Here is a 23,411-nt window from a genome sequence, read left to right as displayed (position 1 = left end):
AACATAACATGTAGGGAATATTATCTTTTCAATTATTAAACTATATCTATTTTTTCTTAATTCAATTATTTTCTTCTTCAAAAAAAATGTAGGGAATATTATCATGGACCATTTTTTTTTCTTCTATCAACTATGTTAGCCCCAACTAAATGAAATTCACTACAATAACCACCAGGAGACTTTCTTAAAAAAAAAGGCTTTTTGAAATAATCACATAGATATGTTTTTAAAAAAATTAGAGCTAAAATCAACTTCCTTCAATTTTAAAACTAAAAAAAATTATACCAACGAGATTGGTCTACGGAAAGGGTTAAATTCCTGTAATGTTGCAAACTAAAGTTTGAATTCTAGTTTATCCAATTTCAAATTATAAATCAAATTAATAGAATTCTTAAATCAATTTTAACAAATTAAATATAAAGTATCACTTTAACCATCCCTGAGACGTCCTTTTACACGTTAAGTGTAACATCTTTTTCCTCTAATAAATTTCCAGAGCCACTGCCAACTCATGGAAAGATAATCATCACAAAGAGTTGTCTCCCTGCTTAGTAGGAAATACAAAAAAATCATGCCAAATAAAATACTTAATTACACCTGCCGTGTAGGCAACTCAGAAATCATGTCCCCTCTGTTTAGATAACTCTTATGGCTAGTTTGGATAAATTTTATAATTTCTCGTTAACGAAAATTGTACCTTCATAAATTGTTTCTGCATAAATTATCTTGACAAAATTATAAATAATTCTTAAAAACTGATTTAATTATATGAATTGTTTTGCATGAGCTCACAAATGGGTGTTGCTTTTTTCTTTTGTTTAGGTCTCATTTTTCCCCTTCAAAAGTGCATATGATTTTTACCATTCTTCTTTAAAAAGTGCATAACGTTAGCATTATTTTTTTTCCGTATAATTGTTCTAGAAAAAATTAAAAGTCTATGAAACGCCATCTTTCCTATTCATCTCCAATCTTCATATCCATAATAAAATTGTTAAAATCGAGTTTTAATTCATAAAATCGTCCAATTCCAATTTGGAATTAACTCACTAGATCGAGTCTTAGCAAAATCAAACTTGTAACAAAGTTTACCCGTAGCAAAATCACCAAACTCACTTGAAATCAAACAAATTGGAATTTTGCTCTCCACCCAGCATGTTTTGCTCGCACCCTGCAGCCATGCCAATTTTGCCCTTGCGCATGTTAACTTACGCAAGTGTAATATTATGCGTTAGTTAAGTAACGTTGCGTGACTTAAGATGCGCAAGAGTAAAACTATGCGCATGTTAACTCACACATAGTCATGTATGTATTAAAGCACTACGTGAGTTAACTCACGCAATGTATTACACTTGCGCGAGTTAACTCACGCACTACTGATATATCAGAACAGCATTAAATGTTGTACTGATGTGCATTGAATGCAGTTTGGGTCCAAACCCTAATATGCTCGTAATTGAACCTAATTACGGCAGTTTAACAATATTATTGGATAATACGACACAATCGATGAAAATTACACCTAATTACGCCAGTTTAACAATATTATTGATGAGCGTAGAAACTTGCTTCCTGACGATTTGCAATGATTTGGGATGATGATTTAGACCCAAAAAATCGCACTTTTTGGGTTTTTGAAGGTGGAGGGAAAGAAAATGGTGGTTGGAGTTCGGACTGATGGGTTTTGTTCAAAAACAGGAACATTGCGTGAGTTAACTTGCGCAGCGTGAGTTAACTTGTGTGGCGTGAGTTAACTTGTGCAAGGGTAAATTTGGCATGGCTGCAGGGTGCGAGCAAAATGTGCTGGGTGGAGAGCAATCATCAACAAATTGACCTATTTTTATGATTTCACCTTTGAATACCCACTTCTTTGGCCCTCATGGGGTTATACAACCTTTGGAAATACACACACATTGAAGAGGACAAGACACGGAGCAAGCAAACAATGTTCAAATTTCGGGACACCCTTCTAAACTCAAACGCAGACGCCCACCACCATACACCGACAATAGCAAGATTCATCACCTCAAAACCTACAACGGTGTTATTTGAATCATTATCCATTATCATTCGCAAAGATGACATTGTAAAAACTAAAATTATTGTTTATATTGAGTATCGTTCTTCATACAGACATGAGAATAGACGTACATTCCCTCCATATCATTCAAAGGGACACATTGAGTTAGACGTACATTGCTTGGGTTAATTTGTTCTGATACCCTGGAAAAATAATGGTGTGCATGGCTTAACCTTATGAAAAATCACGCCGTCCAATGAGAAGTTACTAACTTTACTCGTCCAAAACTTCTTGAGTGTATTTTGTATTTTTAGCTCATGTTTTTAATTTATAATTATGGTCACCACCACTAGTATAAATGTTATGTTTTTGTAGCAACTTAAATTAATGGATAGTATCATATTTATCTATTTACAATGTCTCAGATAGTACGATCCGGATGTGTATTATATATAACAAAGGAATGCACTGAACATGCACACTGCACTGAACATCGATGCAACGAGATTGTACAATCCAAACAATTTTTTTTTTTTTTGAGCTGTGTGATCCAAAGAGAACAAATTTAGAAGGAAAAAGAAAATATACATGTTTGAAGCTTTTTAGAACATACGAGGGAAAGAGAACTTTTCTTTCCAAATTCTAGAATGTTTCCCTTTTCACTCATGTTCGTGTATAAGATAAGATTACTCTTCGCTATCATTATGACTTTAGCAATTCAGGAGTCAGGATAATGCCTTTGAAAAACATTCCATATTTAAAGAGAATAACTACGTGAACTTTTTTTCCCTATGGTATATTATAGGTTTTTTCTGAAATAATAAAAATACAAAAATAAAACTATTATTATTATTTTACTAGTTCCAAAAGAACATGAACCATATACAATAGAAAGTAAAATGAACCCATATTTTAAAAAAATAGAAATGGAAAATGCTCTCACAAAATAAACGCAACCTTTGATTTCCAATTCAATAGAAAGGATCAACCCTAGCAATCATAATAGCTTTGATTTTGAACACTCGGGGAGGAGTAATGAACTAATAATATTGCAAGCATCCACATTCAAGAGAACGGTGTTTAAGAACGTATTTACAATTCAAAATAACATTGTTAACCAACTACAGTAATGTGTATTAACAGCCTTAACAATAGTGATAATCCAGTACGAGAAGCATGGGCAATCAGGAAGCCACAAAGATTTATTACCAGATAAGAACGTGTTTTCGTAAACCACCAACCCCACATCAGAAAACAACTAGTACGTACCAATGAGTACAAGGACTTCAACTATCAGCAGCTCTGAAAATAGTGAGCAAAGACAGGAAAAGGTTGATGATGTCCAAATATAAGGAGACAGAAGCCCAAATGAATTCATCATAGGAATATCTCTTGATCAAGTTGTCTGTATCGTACAGGATGTAGCCACAGAATATAATTGCAGCCAAGCAACCATAGATCATTGTAGATAACTTGCCCAATGGAAAGAAAATCTGCAAGCAAGAACACACAATGAGAATGTCGCCAGAACATTAAACAGTGAAATAGTACATTGAAGTTTAAAAATCATAATACCTGAATCATCCCAAAGACCATAAGAACTAGTATAGCACCAAACAAGAAGGGGCCAAGGAAGTTGAAATCATAGCCTCTACTTGCAGCCCAAAATGTGTAGAGAGTCAGAGCTATCACCACCACAGCAGTCAATATAACAGCTTCCAGAATTACTTTCTCTGTATACAAAACCCCATTCCCATTAGGAAAAAATCAGCAAAATCCCAGATAAAAGTAGGCAATTCTCAATGATAAAATACAACTTAAGCAAACAAAATTACACAAGCCAAAATAGCAAAGGTAACTCCTAACTGCAAATTACATATTTGCATTTACAGTTATGTTTTATTTCAATCGCACAATCGGCGGCTATACAAGCACTGCCAGATAACAAAAAATTCAAATCTCAGCACCATTCTCAATGAAAGGAAAGAACTAACCAATAGGTCAAAACTCCACTAACCACAGAGAAGATTTATAACAAATAACCTTGTCTTAACATCACCCACCTAATCAATTAACACATTTGGTATTCGAACACAAAACAACTCAGTAGCACCGACTTCTTCAATTCAACATGTGGCGACACCAGCACATAGCACATGTGATTACATTCAATTACGTAACTTTCTCAAATTATTATCAGTGACGTGTCCATGTGTCAGTCTCAATGCCACTACCGTATCCGTGCTGCATAGCAGCACAACTCATAACATATGCCAAAATGTTAAATTCTAGTTAGAAAGATTCCAGTTCCTAAATGAATATCTCTCTTTGTTGATTACCTCTAATTGCAATGACAAATAAAACCCTAAATTTCAACCTAGAAATCGAAACTCAAAGTTCCAAATCGACAAATTAAACAACATAACCTCAAATTATTACAGAATCAAATGAACACATTGACCAATCAATCCCAAATAACACACAATTCAGAAAAGAAAATCATCTCAATCTAAATTACTACAATCAAAGCAATAAATATCAATAAAGAAAGAAAGAAAGCGGAAATGGAATTAAAAGAATCATACCGCTAGTGAAAGCACAGCTCAATCCAACAACAAAAGAAAGCGAGAGAGTGAAAACCGCAAGCAGAAGGTAATTAATCGGATGCTTCTGATAGTAGTAGTAAAGAGGACACAACGCTGCAAAATCAACAATTAATTAGACGAAAATTCAACAAAGAAGAAGAAAATAGAATCGAAATTGAAAGAAATTAGGGTTAAAGAAAGCGCAACGCACTGATGAAAGGGACGAATATGAGAACGATGTAAAGAGCGAGACCAGCGCCGGTGGTAGCGAAGAAAGTGGAAATGGGACGAACGGTGACGACGACGGCGCCGACAGCGATGGTGGCGAGTAGTTGGAGAGCGATGATGACGTAGACTTTACGGATGAAGGACCATCGGAGTTCGGGGCTTTCGAGCATCATCGGGTAAAGAGGTCTTGAACCAGTTTCCACATCGGTTTTTCCGTAGGGTTGATTCCGATTCCACATCTTCTTGAGTTTCCGGTGAAGCTTTTTCTCGACTGAGAAAGTGAGGGAAAATGCGAGAAAATTGGTTTTAGGGATTTTGGATCTTCTTTTGTTTGCTTGCGTGAGAGTAGAGAAAGAGAAATGAAATTGTTTTTGCGGGAGTTATATTAATATTGTAATTAACCGCCAAGAGGTTCGTGGGGTTAACTAATTAATTAATTAATTTCTTATTGGTTAAGTATTATTATTACTGCTGGTTGAATTAAATTAATCAATTAAAAGAAGTTAAAAGAAACTTCGCGAGACATGCTTTACGCGAGTGGGGAAACAAAGACGTAACTTCGGAGTACATCTCAATAGTGTGGGCTGTGGTATTTTTGACACGTGTATGGTTGGGAATTTCTAGATTCCTCCAATTGTCCTTAACAAAATTAGACTAAAATCCGATGCTTCTAACGTGGTTTTAACGTTGAATGCATCCAATGCTTCTAACCTGGTTTTGAATGTTCATCAACAATCTCTCATTTATGTCAGTTCTATTATTGAGAATTGTATTAGTTTTAGCTGTTACTTTTGTGCTTTAAATTTTCTGCATATTAGGCATGGAATCAACCAAACTACTCATCATTTAGCTAAATATGATATGCATAATGTAGATTGTATCGAATAGACTTTCATTAATAAAATTGTCTTTAGCTTAAAAAAATTAGATTAATTTTTTTTATACGACGTTTTTTTAAAAATTTAGCATTTTTTTTCCTTCCATATTAATAGATAGATAAAACTATACTTTAACCATTTAAAAACTCAATTTACAACGAAAGACTCCGAGTTCAAATTTAAATCGTTATATTCTATCCAACAATTCAATGTTTTTCTTAGGAAAGCAATTTCAATCTTTGCCAAACGAACTAATAATTATGAACATTTTTTTGGTTGAGGAAAGACATTTGTCTTCCCTTCATATCACTCAGGCCAGCATTAGCATTTACTAGAACATGTAAGAATATGCCATGTGGGTTCCTTGGCCCACTCGACGTTTCTTTTAAGATCATGAAGAAATTAAAAATGTGATTTTCGTTTACCAAATCACGTGGATGTGTTTCTTCCATATGAAATCAAAGGTCTAACTAAGTAATTTTTAAATGAAAATTGGCAAAGCAAAACAATGTTTTAAATCTCGGCTCGATCGCGAACTGAACACAATATCGTTTTTAGCACAAGCTGAATCAACCATGCTTTTTATATGCCCGATGAAGAACTAGAGAAGAGTATGGTTGTGTTGGACGTTCTGTTGCGGTGGACGTTGATCCTTCACGGTGGTCTTCACGACAAAGGAGAATTGTGCCTGCAAGTATGTTAGCACTCTGACGCCCAAATCAGTGTGAGAATGAGGTGGATATGTGTGAAACGTGGTAAAAGTGAATCTTACATTGGGCTGATGCTACATCACTCTTATATATGCGTGTAAGAGAATAATCGTCTTTGTGAAATGTGGGACCTCTATTGGAGGCGGTTGAAGATGGCTCCAACGACTCAGATGGCTCAAGGCATGCTCCAATGCGGTGCTCAACATGGAGCTTAACTTGTACCATCGTCGTTATGGGCTTGTCTTTATTGGGCCTTGGTGCGTAGACGGTCTGGAAAACTTTTAATTTGGCATTGATCAAAAATTTTGATCAATTTTTTGGAGAACTAACAACTCAAATACGTGATGACCCATCCAAGTAAGGCATGTTTATAAATTTTTTGACAAACTAGTTACAAACCCGTGCTTCGCACGGGGGTTCAGTAACGTATTTGACAAAATATTATATTGGAAGGATAGATTGCGAAATGACAGATAATTATAAACCATAATATAATATTTAGAGTACTCTTGCATTACGGATTACAAAATTAAATCTTCAAACTGGCTTGATCACGAGTAACAAATGAAAACATATTTAGTCAGCGGTAGAAACACTTTTCCAGTAATAATTGATATCTATCTATAAACCAATGAAAACCCTATTACCAAAGCTACCTGATTATATCATTTTGACTTTCAGCTTCAACATATATAAATCCTTTCACATGATCTACAACAAAGGTAGATATTAATTGCAATTTAGTATCCAGTTCTTTCAGTTGAACAAACTTCTGCATCAGACAGATAGCTGAAAGCCTCTCTACCTACTTTATATCATTTTGTGTTTTAGCTTCAACGTATATAAATCTTTTCACATGATTTACAGCAAATGTCAATTGATACCCATGGGTACGGATAATATGATATTTGTCCCCGCCCTGTTGGATAAATATGATACTCGTGCCCGCCCCGTATCCTCGTGGGTACCCACTATACGGGTACCCGTGGGTATTGAGGTATCCATGGGTACCCATGGAGTTTTGAATTTATTTATTTTTTGGTACAAATAATAACTTTTTTTAATTACCAAAAAACTTCAACTTTTAAACATCCATACATAATCCACTCAAAATTTCATAAATCATACATAATTCATAGAAAATTCATGATTCTTATATAATCTATATGTTTTATGATGTGAATGAAGTTGAAACGGTGAACTTAATAAGATGAATTAAAAAAATTTAAAATAAAAATAGGTTATTATTGAGGATTTTTAGGTGGGCGGTAAAATTTTCTTCAATAAGGTACCAACTTTAAGTAATCAGATATGATATATAAAGATATATTAGTAATTTACTTAATTTATTATCGGGTATGGGTACCCGTGGGTATGGATACAATCCAATTCGTGTCTGTGTCCATATAATAATGGGTAGTCAAATACCCATTTATTATACCTGTGGATACCTGTTTAGCTACCCGCTCCATACCCGTGACGGATTTTACCCACGGGTACCCATGGGCATGGGTATTTTTGCCACCCCTAGCAAAGGCAGATATTAACTGCAATTTAGTACCACATATATAAATCCTTTCACATGATCTACAGCAAAGGTAGATATTAACTGCAATTTAATATTCAATCCTTTCAGGTGAACAAACTTCTGAATCAGATAGATAGTTGAATGCCTCTCTACTTGATTTATATCATTTTGCCTTTCAGTTTCAACGTATATAAATCATTTCACATGATCTACAGCAAAGGCATATATTAACTGCAATTTAGTATCGAGTCCTTTCATGTGAATTATAGGCACTTTTAAAAAACTTATTTTAAAGGAGAGATGTTCAAATTACGGAATATTACCATTCTTCGTAAATTTGAGAATGAAGGTCGCATAATCCAAATATTTGTGATGCATGGTCTAAGGCATAGGGTTCAGTAATGTATTTTGTAAAAAAAAAATTCCGAAGGAAAAATGAACAAATTAATGAATATTGCACAAAAATTATAAATCTTTATCAAAATATTTATTAAAGCTTTATCAAGAGCAGGAAAACATCATAAATTACATATTAGTTAAAATTATAAAAGTGAGCGCTACTGTCATAGAGTTACTAAAAAGGGATTAACACCAATATTTACATGACACAAAATGAACGAAAGAAACACATTAAACTCTTTAGCGTCTTGTGTAAGAACTTGGTTATTAATAATTTGACCGTTAAAAAATAAAAAATCTCTTTGACGTCAAAAAAGTAATATCAGCTGAGCAATATTCAGTCTCTTCACATATGCTTAGTAATATTCAGTCTGGAAGATTACATTGAAAGGATAGATGGTAAAATGACGGATAATTGTGAATCATTGTAATATGTCAAAATATAAACCTTAAAAACCATGAACCATCAACTTAGTTTTAAATAGATAAAAATAAAAAATTGTAAAATAGTTAAAAGTTTTTAAAAATATAAAAATTGGAAAATAGTTAAAAAAAAAATTGGTGAGGTAGCACTCAACCAAGCAACACTAAAAAAATTATATGCATTAGCGTAACGAAAAAACAGACAGACGGACATAAAATATTACTCTCAACGTTAATGTGTGTATATATTCGCGAGGTTGAAGAAAGGAGATAAAAATATTTGGGATCATTAAATGACAGCGTGAATAAAAATATTTGTGAGATCGTGATGATTAAACGATATTGAAATTAAATATATAAGTGATAAAAAGATAATAAAATTCCTTTGAAAAAAAGGTAATAAAATTAAATGGAACCTCCTTAAAAAATTAATGGAACGGTTAAAAAAAATAAAGTTAAATGGAAGAAAAAAACATATTGAAATATAATATTAAAAAATAAAGAAAAGGTTCCCAGCGTGAGTTGAAAAGAGGTGCTTGTGAAATAAATTGTCGAGAAGTAGTTTTTTAAAGTAACATTCAACAGCTTCTGGTCAAAGCTCATTCCATTCAATTTTATGCGTTCAAAAAAAGTACTTTTTTTGGTAAGTACTTAATTGATATTGTATTCGGCCTAACTTCTCCTTAAAAATGTAGAGAAGTTTGAAAAAAGTCGGGTCAAACGATACCTTAATCTCCCACAACGGCAATGTAGAAGCAACTAAATTTGGGAGGAAAAATTGAAAAATAGTTAAAAATATAAAAATTGGAAAATAATTAAAAGTTATTAAAAATATAAAAATTAGAAAATAATTAAAAAAATTGGTTAGGGGCAAAAATGGAAATTCAAATACCAACCCTAAAAAAAACTTCCAATAATTAATTTACCAAAATGCCCCTCCTAGAGGTAAAATGGTAAATTCAATGGACATTTATTTTCATATTAGTTAAGATATAGAAGTGACGGAAAAGAAGTAATATAAATGAAGTATAATGTTACAATTTCATAAATGTGGTAGTGATTTGTTGAGGTCATGTTGTTACAAATTATATTTCTAAATGTTTCTATTGAATAATATCTTGACGAGTAGTAAAATATTGGAAAATACTTGGGTGACATAATGTCACCGTGACATTAAATCTGGGCCACACAAATGTGTTGTGTTGTGTGGCCCAGATGTGTTGTATGTGTTGTGTGGCCCAGATATTGTGTAGCAATGTGTGTTGTGTGGCCCAGATTTAATGTCACGGTGACATTATGTCACCCAAGTGCTTCCCTAAAATATTCATCTTGTGATCAATGAATAATGAATATCACATGATGATCATTCTTGAATTTTGTAGTCTATAGTTGAATGAATCATTGATGGGTTAAACCATTCAACTCTTCATGAAAAGGTGTGGCTTCATACCTTATGACTATTATTCATAAAAGAATCAGTATAATCATTGTAATCCGACATGAAATGATAGGTCCCCTCTCAACTTTCTCTATAGATATATGATTTAGGACATATGAGCAATGACTTAACTAGAGTAACTTTTATGGTAGCGTCTCTAATGTGAATATTGATGTCATTATATGTCTATCCATTGAGACTTGAGAAAAAAGGAGAGGAAGATCATATCATATAATCATTCAAGAGAGATACTCAAGAGTATCAAATCAAGATTAAGAGGATGTTTTCAAGAGATAAGTTTTCTCACCCCTTTATCTTACCTTTAAATTATATATGGGCTCTGTTTGGTAAACCCAAAAAAAGAGCTCTTAGCTTTTAGCTTATAAGCTCATTTGACAAAAAAAGCTCTGTTTGGTAACACTTTAGTTCTGTTTGGTACAACGAGCTTATAGCTTATTTCAGGAGCTTATAAGCTATTTTTCAGAAGCTACTTCAAGTAGCTTTTGAGCTTATAGCTTTTAGCTTCTCATTTTTTCTTCCATATTTACCCTTATTATTCAAAGCAAAAGTTATCAGCTAATTTTACCAAACACTTCAGCTAGCTTATCAGCTAAAAGCTATCAGCTAGCTTATCAGCTAAAAGCTATCAGCTAGCTTATCAGCTATCAGCTAATTTTACCAAACAGAGCCATGGTGTCATAAATTCATGCAACTAGATTCATGGCTAATTGTTCATGACATGACAAGATATTCTTATATGATTATGATTTTCCGCTATTTTCATGATATACCATTTTTTTTAATACGTGACATCAGAGTATTTCATTTATTTCTTCCACATGCACGTTACTTGCAACACAGGTTGAAGAGATAAGCAAAAAAGAGGGAAAATAGCTGAAAACGGACATGCGGCTGTGTTGTGACTTGGTGCATAGCATTTTGAGAAGGAAATTTGAATTCGTTAAGTATTTTAGTGTACAAGTTTCGTTATATTTTGTGGGTCATCATTTATCGTTTTGTTTTAGTTAAGGTGTGGATAGCTCGAAGGTGTACTATACGAGTATTTCATAACTCATCATTTGATAGTTGATATTTGAAAAGAAAAAATTGTTACTTGCTATCCACTTAAATATGGTGACAAACACAATTAATATTTCAAGAGCAATGATAAGTAGACACTCTTATGTGTACACATCTTTGTACCACTCTAAAAAAATTTAGTTAATCAAATATATGGTCTGCGTGACCACATTTTTTTAGTTGTGTGACCACTAGTTTTTCAGAATTTATATGGTTAATTAAGTGGAAAAATAGTGGTCACCCGCATTTAGTTGCGTGACCACATTTTTCAGCTTCTAAATAGTGGTCACGCAACTGAAAAAATGTGGTCACCCAAACCATATATTTAGTTAACTTAAATTTTTCAGAGTGGTATAAAGAGGATGTACACATTAAAAGTGTCTACCGATCTTTATTCATATTTCATATGTACAAGAAGTATCTATCAAATACTATTGTACAATATCTTAGACTATACTACTCTCATCCATATAAATATCGAAAAACGATAAGAAAATATAAAAAAACAATAATTATGGATAAATGGAAATATTATAATATTATAAAATAAAGTAGTTACTAGTTCCTTTCATCTCATTCCTTCAATTTAAAGGGAAAAATGAATTTGCGGAGTAAATTTACTAATTCACTAGACTTTTGACCCGTGCGTCGCACGAGTTTTCTCGACTATAATAGAGACTAATAAATAATCTTTAACCCGTAAGATCATTGATATGGTAGAAAATATTTTCTTCAAAAAAAAGGCAAGCGGATAAGAATGAAATTGGTGTGCAATGCATTTTTTTAGATGGAATTTGTTAGGTTAAATAATTGCAAACCTAATAAAGCAAATGAGCGAGAAAAAATTAGGTTAAGTTGCTGCAGACGTAACAAAATTAATAAATAAGGATGTCAAAAAAAGGCATGAAATTAAAAAAAATCCAAAAAAAAAAAGTGTAAAATTCTTGACAAAAAAAAAGTATAAAATAGAAGGATCATACGTGATCATTGATATGGTAGAAAATATTTTCTTCAAAAAAAAAGGCAAGCGGATAGGAATAAAATTGGTGTGCAATATATTTTTTTAGATAAAATTTGTTAGGTTAAATAATTGCAAACCTAATAAAGCAAATGAGCGGGAAAAAATTAGGTTAAGTTGCTGCAGACGTAACAAAATTAATAAATAAGGATGTCAAAAAAAAAAGGCATGAAATTAAAAAAAATCCAAAAAAAAAGTGTAAAATTCTTGACCAAAAAAAAAAGTATAAAATAGAAGGATCATATGTGATCATTGATATGGTATAAAATATTTTCTTAAAACAAAGGCAAGCGGATAGGAATGAAATTGGTGTGCAATGCATTTTTTTAGATGGAATTTGTTAGGTTAAATAATTGCAAACCTAATAAAGCAAATGAGCCGGAAAAAATTAGGTTAAGTTGCTGCAGACATAACAAAATTAATAAATAAGGATGTCAAAAAAAAAATATCCAAAAAAAAAGTGTAAAATTCTTGACAAAAAAAAAAGTATAAAATAGAAGGATCATATGTGATCATTGATATGGTAGAAAATATTTTCTTCAAAAAAAAAGGCAAGCGGATAGAATGAAATTGGTGTGCAATGCATTTTTTTTAGATGGAATTTGTTAGGTAAAATAATTGCAAACCTAATGAAGCAAATGAGCGGGAAAAAATTAGGTTAAGTTGCTGCAGACGTAACAAAATTAATACATTTTTTTACATGGAATTTGTTAGGTTAAATAATTGCAAACCTAATAAAGCAAATGAGCGGGGAAAAATTAGGTTAAGTTGATGCGGACGTAACAAAATTAATAAATAAGGATTTCATCTTGTTCCTTCGATTGTTAAAAAAAAATGAATAATGTTTGGACTGATTGGGAGGAATTGGCGAATAATCATGGTAATTCTAATTTTGAGTTAGAACATTGTAAACCAGATGATGCTATTCTTATCCCATCGACAATTTCTTCTCATGAAGATCCTCAAGTTGAGTTAAACGTTGGGTCTCACGAGGAAAGTGATATCACGGTTCTTGCAAAATGGTAGGAGGACTATCGATTATTCAAGGGAAAATGTGTAAAATTTTTATTCTGAAATGTGGTGGAGTACTCAACATCCAATGATATGTATTGGAAGTTAATTATGTCGGATAATTTACCGGTGGGGGGTAAAATTATTGCTAAGACTGGCTCTCTTCCACTTGAGTGTGTCATTGTTAATCCAAACGTACAACACAATTGAGTTGGGACAAGGAGTTTAACTTATTCTCAGATGGATCATAAGGGTGCTGGTAGCAATATTGCACAGACAAATCTACATCATGGGGTTAGTGTGCAGGTATATGAAGGGGTGGTATTGTCGAAAATGGCTATAGGTGCTCATTCTTTTTTTGACAGGAATGATTGGCGCTAGATACTAGATGATTTAGCTTTTCCATTACAAAACGGCAAGGCTACCTTCGAATGAATGATGGTTAGGAGACAGAAACCACATATCTCAAAATAATCAGAGTGGGTCCGTGAGGCGGAGCAAACAGGCTCGTCGACGGCCACTTAAAGCAAGTTCAAAAGGGGTGACGCCAAAGGAGCCCAGCGCACCATCTCATGTTAGTGAACCGATCGAGACAACAATCTTCAACACCTATCAGAGAGCATTGACCGAAACTTGACAGTCGACATATCTGGTAGGTGGTGCTGATGGCTACGACCAACCGTCGTTTCATCATCATCATATATATAACTTTTTACAACTTACACACATTTGAAAAAGACATTTGATAAATAAAAAGAAAACATAAAACTAAAGGGTAAATTTATTTTCTCTCACTAAAAAACTTGAAAATAAATTTATTTTCCAACTTCTCTATAAGTTCTCTTTCCCTTTCATTTATTTCGTCGTTCGAGTGCGACATTGTGTTGTTTGTCGTCTTGTGCAACATTGTATGATTTCATGTCTAATTGCAGTGTTCCTTTAGTTCATATTGAATGGTCAACTTCAGTTATTCAGAGATTCAATCCATGATTTGAACGTCAATGTTGTAGATCCGGAAGAATGAGTATTCTGGTGATTTTGATTTTATCATATTATTTGTAGGCATTGACTTGGGTGTTGTGAGTTTGTTCGCAGATTCACCCTTTACGTTTTTAACAATGTTGATCATGTTATTGCTTTTGATGTATTCTATTGATTTGAATGAATCAATATCGTTTTACTTTTATAATAAAAAAAACTAAAGGTTATCTCACATCAACATTTTAATGTCAAAATATCATTTCTTATAAATTAATTAGTTTTCAAATTAAAATAATTTCTATTCTAAAAAATTAAATCAATACTCGTATAAATTTTGGAGGCTATATCATATATGAGGAACTTATTTATTTCTACGAGTATATCAGCTATCCGGAAAGACAATAACATGACTAGGAGAATGAAACATAGCCAAGGACTCCGTAATACCTGGCAATGCCATGCTTCTGTTAATTTCATTTTGATATTTCAAGTTGTTTCATTACACCTTTTTCGCCTCTGTTTTTTTTTTTTTGTTCCGAGGGACAAGGCCTCTGTTTTATTTTGTTGTCATAAGTCACGGATAATTCTATTTAAAATGTGCTGGATATTAAGGCTTTTGTTTGAGAGTTTGGTGGGGAGGGGGAGGGAGAGTTTTGGAAAAAAGGAAGGAGCAAGTGGAAGAAATAGAAGACATTGAGAGCAGAGGGCTTTGGAAGTTAATTTTTTACTCATAATAAAAAATCCCCCTCATTTGGGGAACTCAAAAATTGCATTGGGGGAGAGTTTTGGGGGGTTATGGAGGGTTTATATGAATTTTTCAAATTCAATCTATGTTGTTATAATATTCTTAAAATTAAAAGTATATTAATCATAAGTATTGGTTTATCATTATCTAAAAAACTGTTCTTTCAAAAAATGTGAATTTTTTGTCCATTTTTCTATATATTTCCAACCCCCCCAAAGCTCTCCCCTCCCTTCCCCTCCAAACTCTCAAACAAAGCCTAAATTTTAATTTTTCTTTTGCCTAGATTTTAAATTAGATGAACACAATAATATTTGTTGAAATTCGATTAAGTATTTAAAAATAAAAGTAAATTTTAAATGAAGTTTTATTTACGAATATTAATATTTAACCAACTTCAAATTCCTTTTAAGTTTTCGTTCATCACATTGTTAGAGTTTAGTCCTTCTACTACACCCAACCATATTAGTTTTGCTTACATTTTAATTTGTGTCGACATTTAACTTATGTTTTTTATCATTTGATTTATCAGACTTCAATGTTTTTTTGTTTTGTTTTAAAGATAATTCTAATTCTAATAAGTAACATTGTCTAAGAAATTCAATAATAAAAACATAATCATCACAATTATTTCTGCGAGCTTGTCTCATAGAAACATTGCATAATATATGTAGAAATTATGGTTCTAACCTTATACACTTCATTTATTAATTTTAGGAGATAAATTCTAGCCTAGACTACTTGACAACAAAAAATCATAATTATCAATAGATTGATCCAAATGATAAGAGATTTGAACTCTTTAAACATGTAGTTAGAGATTCCACTTTCGACTCATTGCATGTGAAAAAATCCAATTAAAAAGAGAGAACTTACCGCCACACAGGCTCCCCATCGAAAGTTAATTCAAGTTAAGCGTGAAAATTTCATATCTATATCATAGTAAAAAAAAAAATATAAAACAAAATTTCTCTAAAAAATATAAATCAAATATTTGTCTACTTATAAACATTTTCCATTTTTTTTATAGTATGGTCCACATCCAACAAATAGTGGCTGCAACTTCTATGGTGTCCAACACACCAACAACAGAAAGATAGTGGGAACTCAGAATCAAAGTAAAAGTTATTCACTTTCCCTTTCACCAAACAGAAAACAAAGTTCAATTTTTCAAATTAGATCCTCCTATCATCTTCAAACCTTCATTTCTTTCTTTCTGCAGATTCAATTTTTTGTTCAATTTTTCATTTCCTAGCCAAAACTTTCGTACCCATTTGACCCTTTCCTGCATATTCCTTATTTGATGCTAAACAAAACACGCTACAATACAAGCATTAAATGTTTATCTATTTTTGTTGAATACAAATCTTGACTCAGATTTTGTCAACCCATTAATCTTATTTTTTATTTTTTTACTTCTGTGGTATAAAAAACACAGTAATTTTGATAATTTTGATGTTGATTGTTTTTGTTTTCTCATAGGGTAGGACAAAAAGTACCAAAATGATAAAAAGTTTTGTTTTTTCTTTCTGGGTTTAGATTATTTTTAAGTTTGAGGTTGAGGGTAATAGTGGAATGTGACTAGTAGGTAGAAGCTTGTGTTTTTCTTTGACCCTGATTTGTAAAGGGTTGATTTTGAATAATAGGGTTGTTGTTGTTGTGGAGATCTGGGATTTTTTTCGTGTATTATGCCCTATGAGGACTTTCTTCAATGGAGAATCATCCAAAGAAGAGCACTTAAGTTCTCTTAATCCACAATCATGGCTTCAAGTTGAAAGAGGGAAGCTTCCCAAATTGTCACCACAATCCTCTTCTGCATCAATGTAAGATTTTTAATTTATTTTTTGATGTTTAGTTTTGATTAATTTTTAGATAATTTACTTAATTAAGTAGTTTGATTTGATGTTAATTATTATTATAGTGAATCTCTAATCAAGGTCCAACAGCCACCTGTGTTACCGTTCTTTAAACCGGTTGATTATGTCGAAGTTTTAGCTCAAATCCATGAAGAACTTGAGTCATGTTCTTCACAGGAACAGTCAAATCTGTTTCTGTTTCAATATCAGGTTTTTAAAGGCCTTGGTGATGTTAAACTGATGCAAAGAAGCCTCCGCGAAGCATGGCGGAGAGCGAGTTCTGTTCACGAGAGGATTGTATTTGGGGCATGGTTGAAATATGAGAAGCAGGGGGAAGAACTAGTTGCTGGTTTGTTGACTGGTAAACGTCAAAACGAATATGGGCCGATAGATGTGGAGTCTCATATTCCTTCTGATGTCAAGGTAAGTTCCCAGGAGAGTGTTTTGATGAATGGGAACAACACTTCACAATATGTTGTTTTTATAATTGGCGATGAGAGGATAGTCTGTGATAGACAAAAGTTTTCTGAACTGTCAGCGCCGTTTCGTGCGATGTTAAATGGGGATTTCTGGGAATCGTCGTCTGAGGCTATAGATTTGTCTGAAAACAATATATCTCCTTCGGGTATGAGAGCGATAAGTTATTTCAGTATGACTGGTAGTTTACTCGAACAAGTCTCTCCAAAACTTCTGTTGGAGATATTAGTTTTTTCCAACAAGTATTGTTGTGATAGATTAAAAGAGGCTTGTGATAGAAGACTTGCATCCTTAGTTACTTCCAAAGAAGATGCTATCGAACTCATGGAATATGCTCTTGATGAGAACTCAGTTGTCCTTGCAGCTTCTTGTTTACAAGTCCTTTTACGTGATCTTCCTCACTGCTTGAGCGATAATCGGGTGGTGGATATATTTCTTCATGCTAATAAGCAGCAGTTGGCAGTTATGGTAGGTCAAGGTTTATTTGCGCTTTTCTGCTTCTTAAGCGAAGTTTCTATGAACCTTAACTCTAGTTCAGACACAACAGCTCATTTTCTGGAAAGGTTAGCTGATTTTGCTGAAAGCAACAAGCAGAGACTGTTGGCCTTTCATCGTTTGGGATGTGTAAGACTCTTGCGGAAAGAATACGACGAAGCTCGCTGTCTTTTTGAGAGCGCTGTAAATAATGGCCATGTTTATTCTGTTACTGGTTTAGCTCGACTTGACTCTATAAAAGGTGAGAAGGATTTATCTTATGAGAAGATCAGCTCAGTCATTTCCCCTGTCACTCGACTCGGATGGATGTACCAAGAAAGATCACTATATTGTGATGATGATTTGAGATGGAAAGACCTTGAGAAAGCAACTGAACTTGACCCCACTCTTGTATATCCCTACATGTATAGGGCTGCATCTTTAATGAGGACAGAGAATTCTCAAGGTGCACTGGCTGAAATTAATCGGATACTTGGCTTTAAACTTTCGTTAGAATGCTTGGAACTGCGGTTTTTTATATATCTGGCTCTTGAGGACTACAAAGCAGCCCTTCGTGATGTTCAAGCGATTCTTACTTTGTGTCCGCGTTATAGAATGTTTGAGGGGCGCGTAGCTGCATCTCAACTCCGCACTCTTGTGCTTGAGCATGTTGAACATTTGACGACGGCAGATTGTTGGGCACAATTATATGACTGTTGGTCTGCTGTTGATGATATTGAGTCTCTATCTGTTATTTATCAGATGCTTGAATCTGATGCGGCAAAAGGTGTTCTATACTTCAGACAGTCATTGCTTCTCCTCAGGTATGATGTGAGTGAATGTGTGGTAACTGTTATTACTTGTAAAAAGTTATTGAATTCTACTTAACTCCACTGTTGAACCTTAGGGAATAGGATGTTCTGATTGGTTTTTCATGTATACATATATTTAATCATATAGTAGGTATCGTATCGCAAGTTCATGACTAAGAAGGCTGATAAATAAAAATAAGGCTTAGATGCATTTCTGGTCCCCCTATTTTTCCTAAATTAAAGTTTTAGTCCCTCCATTTTTAAAATTGAGTTTTAGGTTGCCCTGTTTCACAACTTTCAGGATTTTCCACCTCGCACCCAATGCTGGAGTTCTTTCGCTGATGTGGCATTGTCATTAATGACGTGGCAATAAAGTGACCTGTCTATTTTGATGTGACAATGGCGTGTCATCATGTTTGACATGCCACTTCATTGTCACATCAGCAAAAATGACTAAAAATTTGGCGGTGGTAAAAAATCCCGAAAATTGTGAAACAGAGTGACCAAAAACCCGGTTTTAGAAATAGGGGGACTAAAACTTTAATTTAAGCCAAATATGGGGATCAAAAGTAAATTTAAGCCTAAAAATAGTTTTTTTTTTTTTTTCCTCTTCCTGTTATGTACGTGTAGAATTCTTTGTTCACTTGTATCTATGTAGAGCACCGACACTTAAGTTTGAAGAGTGTCTGGCATGTTTCAGACACCAATACATGTGGCTACATTCAATCATTTTTATTTTCTCAAATCAATATTGTTGTGTATTTTTATGTGCCAGTGCCGTGTTTGTGTCTGTGTAAGTACTTCACAGTTCTCTATCAAAACAACCACAAGGAGTAAAAATCCACATCATAAAATTTTCCTTTGAGATCCAAGCTTTACGTCTTGGAGTACATCTTGAAATGCATATTCTCCTGCTTGAGGATCTTCTTTCATGTGTTGTAATACTGATTGAAACTTTTGTATGCCATGGAGTAAATGAATCTGACATTTATATGATTTAGGCTAAACTGTCCTGAGGCAGCTATGCGGAGTTTACAGTTAGCTTGGCAACATGCATCAAGTGAGCATGAAAGACTTGTATATGAGGGGTGGATTTTGTATGATACTGGTCATTATGAGGAAGGGCTCCAAAAAGCTGAAGAGTCTATTTGCATTAAAAGGTCTTTTGAGGCATTTTTCCTAAAGGCCTATGCATTGGCCGACTCTGGTCTTGGTTCAATATGTTCTTCAACTGTTATTTCACTTCTCGAAGATGCCTTGAGGTGTCCTTCTGATAATCTGCGCAAAGGTCAGGTACGGTTTTTTCTATTGTACCACCTTCTGGAAATATTTCTCTAATCAACAATCAGTTACCACACACAGGTTAAGTACAAACTTACGTTTGTAAAAAGAAATGATTTTACCGAAATTTATTAGCAGTTATTGGTAATTTTGTAGAAGTTCTGATGTGTAGGCTTTAGGTAACACCAATTTTGTGGTAAGATAACATGCAGGGGTATAAGGAATTTATGACAATTTTGTAGAATTGTATTTTTATTTTAACTTGCTAATAAGAAGATGGGAGACTTACGAAGTCAGTCAATGTGATGGAGAGAAGAGGAAGTGCTAGCTAGGGAGGATGCATTCCAAAACTAATGAAAATAGTTCTCGACATTTTCATTGTTTTCAGAAATGCAAGACAATTGTTCACTTCTAGAGTCTCTTTTCTCCTTGTTAACAAGTAAAACTAGCACAAATTTTAAGAAATAAAAATAGAAAATGTTTTCACAAAGCAAACGAGGCCTTGGCAGAATGCATTAATACCAATAAACTTGTTAGCCTTTGTAAAGTTGGTTATATTTGTAGCATCACATCATTTCTAGGTAAGTATGCTCCTTTGATACAATAAGTATTAACTTAAGAGTTTTGGTATTATTTTGTTCCATTTAATTTACCAGGCCCTGAACAATCTTGGAAGTGTTTTTGTTGATCATGGAAAACTGGACCAAGCAGCCGATTGCTATATTAAAGCCCTTAAAATCCACCATACTCGAGCCCATCAGGGTCTTGCGCGTGTTCATTTTCTAAAAAATGACAAGGCTGCTGCTTACAAGGAAATGACCAAACTTATCGAGAAGGCAAAAAACAATGCGTCGGCGTATGAGAAGAGATCCGAGTATGGGGATCGTGAACTCACAAAGGCAGATCTTGAGATGGTGACTAGACTAGATCCACTTCGTGTGTATCCTTACAGATATCGAGCAGCAGGTTGATATTTTTACTGGAGTGGCAAATTGTACTCGATCATAATTATGTTATCGCAGCTAGTACTTGACAATATGTATATATGGTGAATGTGATTGCAGTTTTGATGGACAACCATAAGGAACTGGAAGCCATTGCTGAGCTATCTAGAGCTATTGCATTTAAAGCTGATTTGCACCTCTTACATCTACGCGCAGCGTTCCATGAACACAAGGGGGATGTCCTGAGTGCGCTAAGAGACTGTCGTGCTGCACTCTCGGTGGACCCAAACCACCAAGAAATGTTGGAACTTCATACGCGTGTTAATAGCCACGAACCATGAGTCAAGTTTGCGAGCTATGAGGAATGAAGAGACCAGCATTTGTACAATCATCAGCTGTCATGAAAATTAAATTTGTAAATGCAAAGTATAGTTAAATTTGAATGATTAGAGCCATCTGTATACTCTGTTGTAATGAAAACATGCCATGATATCATTTTCCTTTCTAAAGAGAGGAATGCCCAAATTTTGTAATTTATATTCTTGCTATCCTTTGGAGATGTGTTAAGAATACCAGATATATATGTGGCTTATCCTCAACAACCATACATGTATTTTATTACCGCATCTAAACATATTTGTGTATTCCTCTTCTTTTCAAGATAAGATATCCACTCTCTTTTTAGACATAGTTTTAAAAGTTTGATATAACTTGGTCGTATTTAATCTGTCATCCGGTCAATCCTTGAATAGGTTGAAGGATCGATAAGCGACCATGGATGGAATTGGGGTAGCTGATGCTAGATCTTGAATTTCTTTCCACATGCCTGATGTCAGTATTTTCAACTCAATTACTATTACGCTTCCATTACTTTTTATCTACGAAGCATTAACATTTAACAAACACCTGAGACGACCTAACTTTTCATGCCTGACACCAACATGTGTACGTTCAATATGAAGTGTCAGTGCTACATAGTTTTTAGTATATCCCATCTTTGTCAGTGCTACATAGTTTTTAGTATGCCCCATCCTTGTTATCTGTCGCCTTTTTAACACGAGACTTCAATTGTTGCACAACCAATCCGAGTTCTTGTTATTCCATTATGAGTTCTTGTTATAGTAGAATACTGAGCATCATGCACTTGGAATAAATGGTGTGTCTGTCTATAAAAGAATCTATCTAGTATCTACTTGAAAACATCAGAATTATAAGAACCTGATTGTACGGAATACTGATAAGAGTTTTTGATTTTAGTTGTGTCCTTTCTAACTTGAAAACTAGTCATAGAAGACTGTATGGAATTGCAAGTTAAAATTGTTGAATGGATACACCATTTATGCTAACAAACTTGGTTTTGATTTTTCAGCAACTTGCTTCACATAGACTGTTTGATGTATATGTAAAGGCTACAGGTGGCATACATATTGACGGCCATCACACAAATGAAGATGTCGTTTTTGCTATTGGAATGGTGATGCTAACTGTTAAGTGAGTTGTTTATTTCCTTTTGTTTTGGCTCTACTTATTACGGTTGTTCCTTGAAAGTCTAACATTCTTCACTATCTTAGGTTGAGGATATTGCTTAAAGATTTGGTGTGCAAGTTATATCATTGTATTTGACTTTATTCTTTCTATGCAAAATGCAATCCAACTGATTGGCAACAACTCTAACCGGTTTTGCTGCAGGCTCTTGGTGATAGGAAGGGTATTAACAAGTTTGCTAACTTCTCTGCTTCACAAGCATTAGTTCACGTTTCTCTGGTAATTTGTGTACTGTTTGTAATATGGGAGCAGAACAAAAAGAAATAAAATGAGATGAATTATAATTAACGACAAGTCACTAGAACTAAGGATAGTGATATCTTATTGGCGGCTTCTAGAGTGGATGAGCCTCTAATATCATCCACGGTGCACATCTTAACAACCCATTCATTGATGATTGTCCTTGTTCCTCTCTTCTCCATCATTATATTTGTCTTCATTTTCTCTACCCACTGTACATCCTTCTTGCCTTCTCTGGTTTTCTTTTATTGGTAAATGTTAGTATATTAATTGTCATACTAGTTGTCAGAATTTGAACCTTGAATCTTTAACTCTCTAAATCTTTTAGTTCAATGACGGTGAAATCATAGAATATAAGGTAAATTCAATCGAAATCTCTAATTACAATCACATAACACCGCCAAACTACTGCTTCAAATCAGACATTAATAATTTAATTAAATTCAGATCATACTGAATCCCTTGTATTAATTTTTACAAGTTAAGCATTTTATTTTTACCGAATAAATTCAATAACAAAATTGACAGCTGCATGTATAAAAGAAAATAATATATAAATTTATATCCGTGTGTTAGTTTTTGAGTTGCTTCCTCAACTAGTTGATCTCACAGTTAAAAGCTAGAGAAAAAGTAAACATGTGCACGCAAAGCAAGAAAAAACGGAGTCACATAGATGAAACGGTGGCAAAGACGGGGAAGAAAGTAGGGAGAACTAAGGTTGAAAAGAGCCATAAAAATAATAAT

General features: G+C 33.7%; 2 protein-coding genes across 3 annotated transcripts; one reads left to right on the top strand and one right to left on the bottom strand.

Moving 5' to 3' along the window:
* Window positions 1-2,956: 2,956 nt before the first annotated feature.
* LOC146956492 (protein LIFEGUARD 4-like) lies at window positions 2,957-5,191 on the bottom strand. Its single transcript, XM_085729154.1, has 4 exons — window positions 4,814-5,191; window positions 4,603-4,716; window positions 3,593-3,750; window positions 2,957-3,510 (listed from the first exon to the last, which is right to left on the bottom strand). The coding sequence occupies exons 1-4, from the start codon at window positions 5,067-5,069 to the stop codon at window positions 3,304-3,306; spliced, it is 735 nt and encodes a 244-aa protein (XP_085585280.1). The 5' UTR covers window positions 5,070-5,191; the 3' UTR covers window positions 2,957-3,303.
* A 10,878-nt stretch (window positions 5,192-16,069) lies between these two features.
* On the top strand, window positions 16,070-21,484 carry EOL1 (ETO1-like 1). 2 transcript variants are annotated; one of them, XR_015020186.1, is made up of 5 exons: window positions 16,070-16,861; window positions 16,960-18,669; window positions 19,659-19,945; window positions 20,595-20,904; window positions 21,003-21,484. XR_015020186.1 is itself a non-coding variant. In XM_085729127.1 (5 exons), the coding sequence occupies exons 1-5, from the start codon at window positions 16,734-16,736 to the stop codon at window positions 21,221-21,223; spliced, it is 2,661 nt and encodes an 886-aa protein (XP_085585253.1). In that variant the 5' UTR covers window positions 16,070-16,733; the 3' UTR covers window positions 21,224-21,484. The 2 variants fall into 2 exon arrangements, 1 of the variants encoding a protein (XP_085585253.1); XM_085729127.1 differs by having other exon boundaries at window positions 19,659-19,950.
* Window positions 21,485-23,411: the final 1,927 nt, after the last annotated feature.

This window comes from Medicago sativa, chromosome 1 (assembly GCF_051527215.1).
Source record: "Medicago sativa cultivar Bolivia chromosome 1, Bolivia_mono, whole genome shotgun sequence".
Taxonomy (NCBI): domain Eukaryota; kingdom Viridiplantae; phylum Streptophyta; class Magnoliopsida; order Fabales; family Fabaceae; genus Medicago; species Medicago sativa.
This window is presented reverse-complemented; position numbering and strand designations above follow the sequence as displayed.

What these genes read in the sequence shown, in the direction of transcription:
- EOL1 (XM_085729127.1), top strand. Translation starts at nt 16,734, where the DNA reads ATGAGGACTTTCTTCAATGGAGAATCATCCAAAGAAGAGCACTTAAGT. An exon ending in CAGTCATTGCTTCTCCTCAG is followed by an intron (nt 18,670 to 19,658) that starts GTATGATGTGAG and finishes TATATGATTTAG; the next exon opens with GCTAAACTGTCCTGAGGCAG. An exon ending in ATAATCTGCGCAAAGGTCAG is followed by an intron (nt 19,951 to 20,594) that starts GTACGGTTTTTT and finishes TTAATTTACCAG; the next exon opens with GCCCTGAACAATCTTGGAAG.
- LOC146956492 (XM_085729154.1), bottom strand. Translation starts at nt 5,069, where the DNA reads ATGTGGAATCGGAATCAACCCTACGGAAAAACCGATGTGGAAACTGGT. An exon ending in GAGCTGTGCTTTCACTAGCG is followed by an intron (nt 3,751 to 4,602) that starts GTATGATTCTTT and finishes TTTTGTATACAG; the next exon opens with AGAAAGTAATTCTGGAAGCT. An exon ending in TGGTCTTTGGGATGATTCAG is followed by an intron (nt 3,511 to 3,592) that starts GTATTATGATTT and finishes TCTTGCTTGCAG; the next exon opens with ATTTTCTTTCCATTGGGCAA.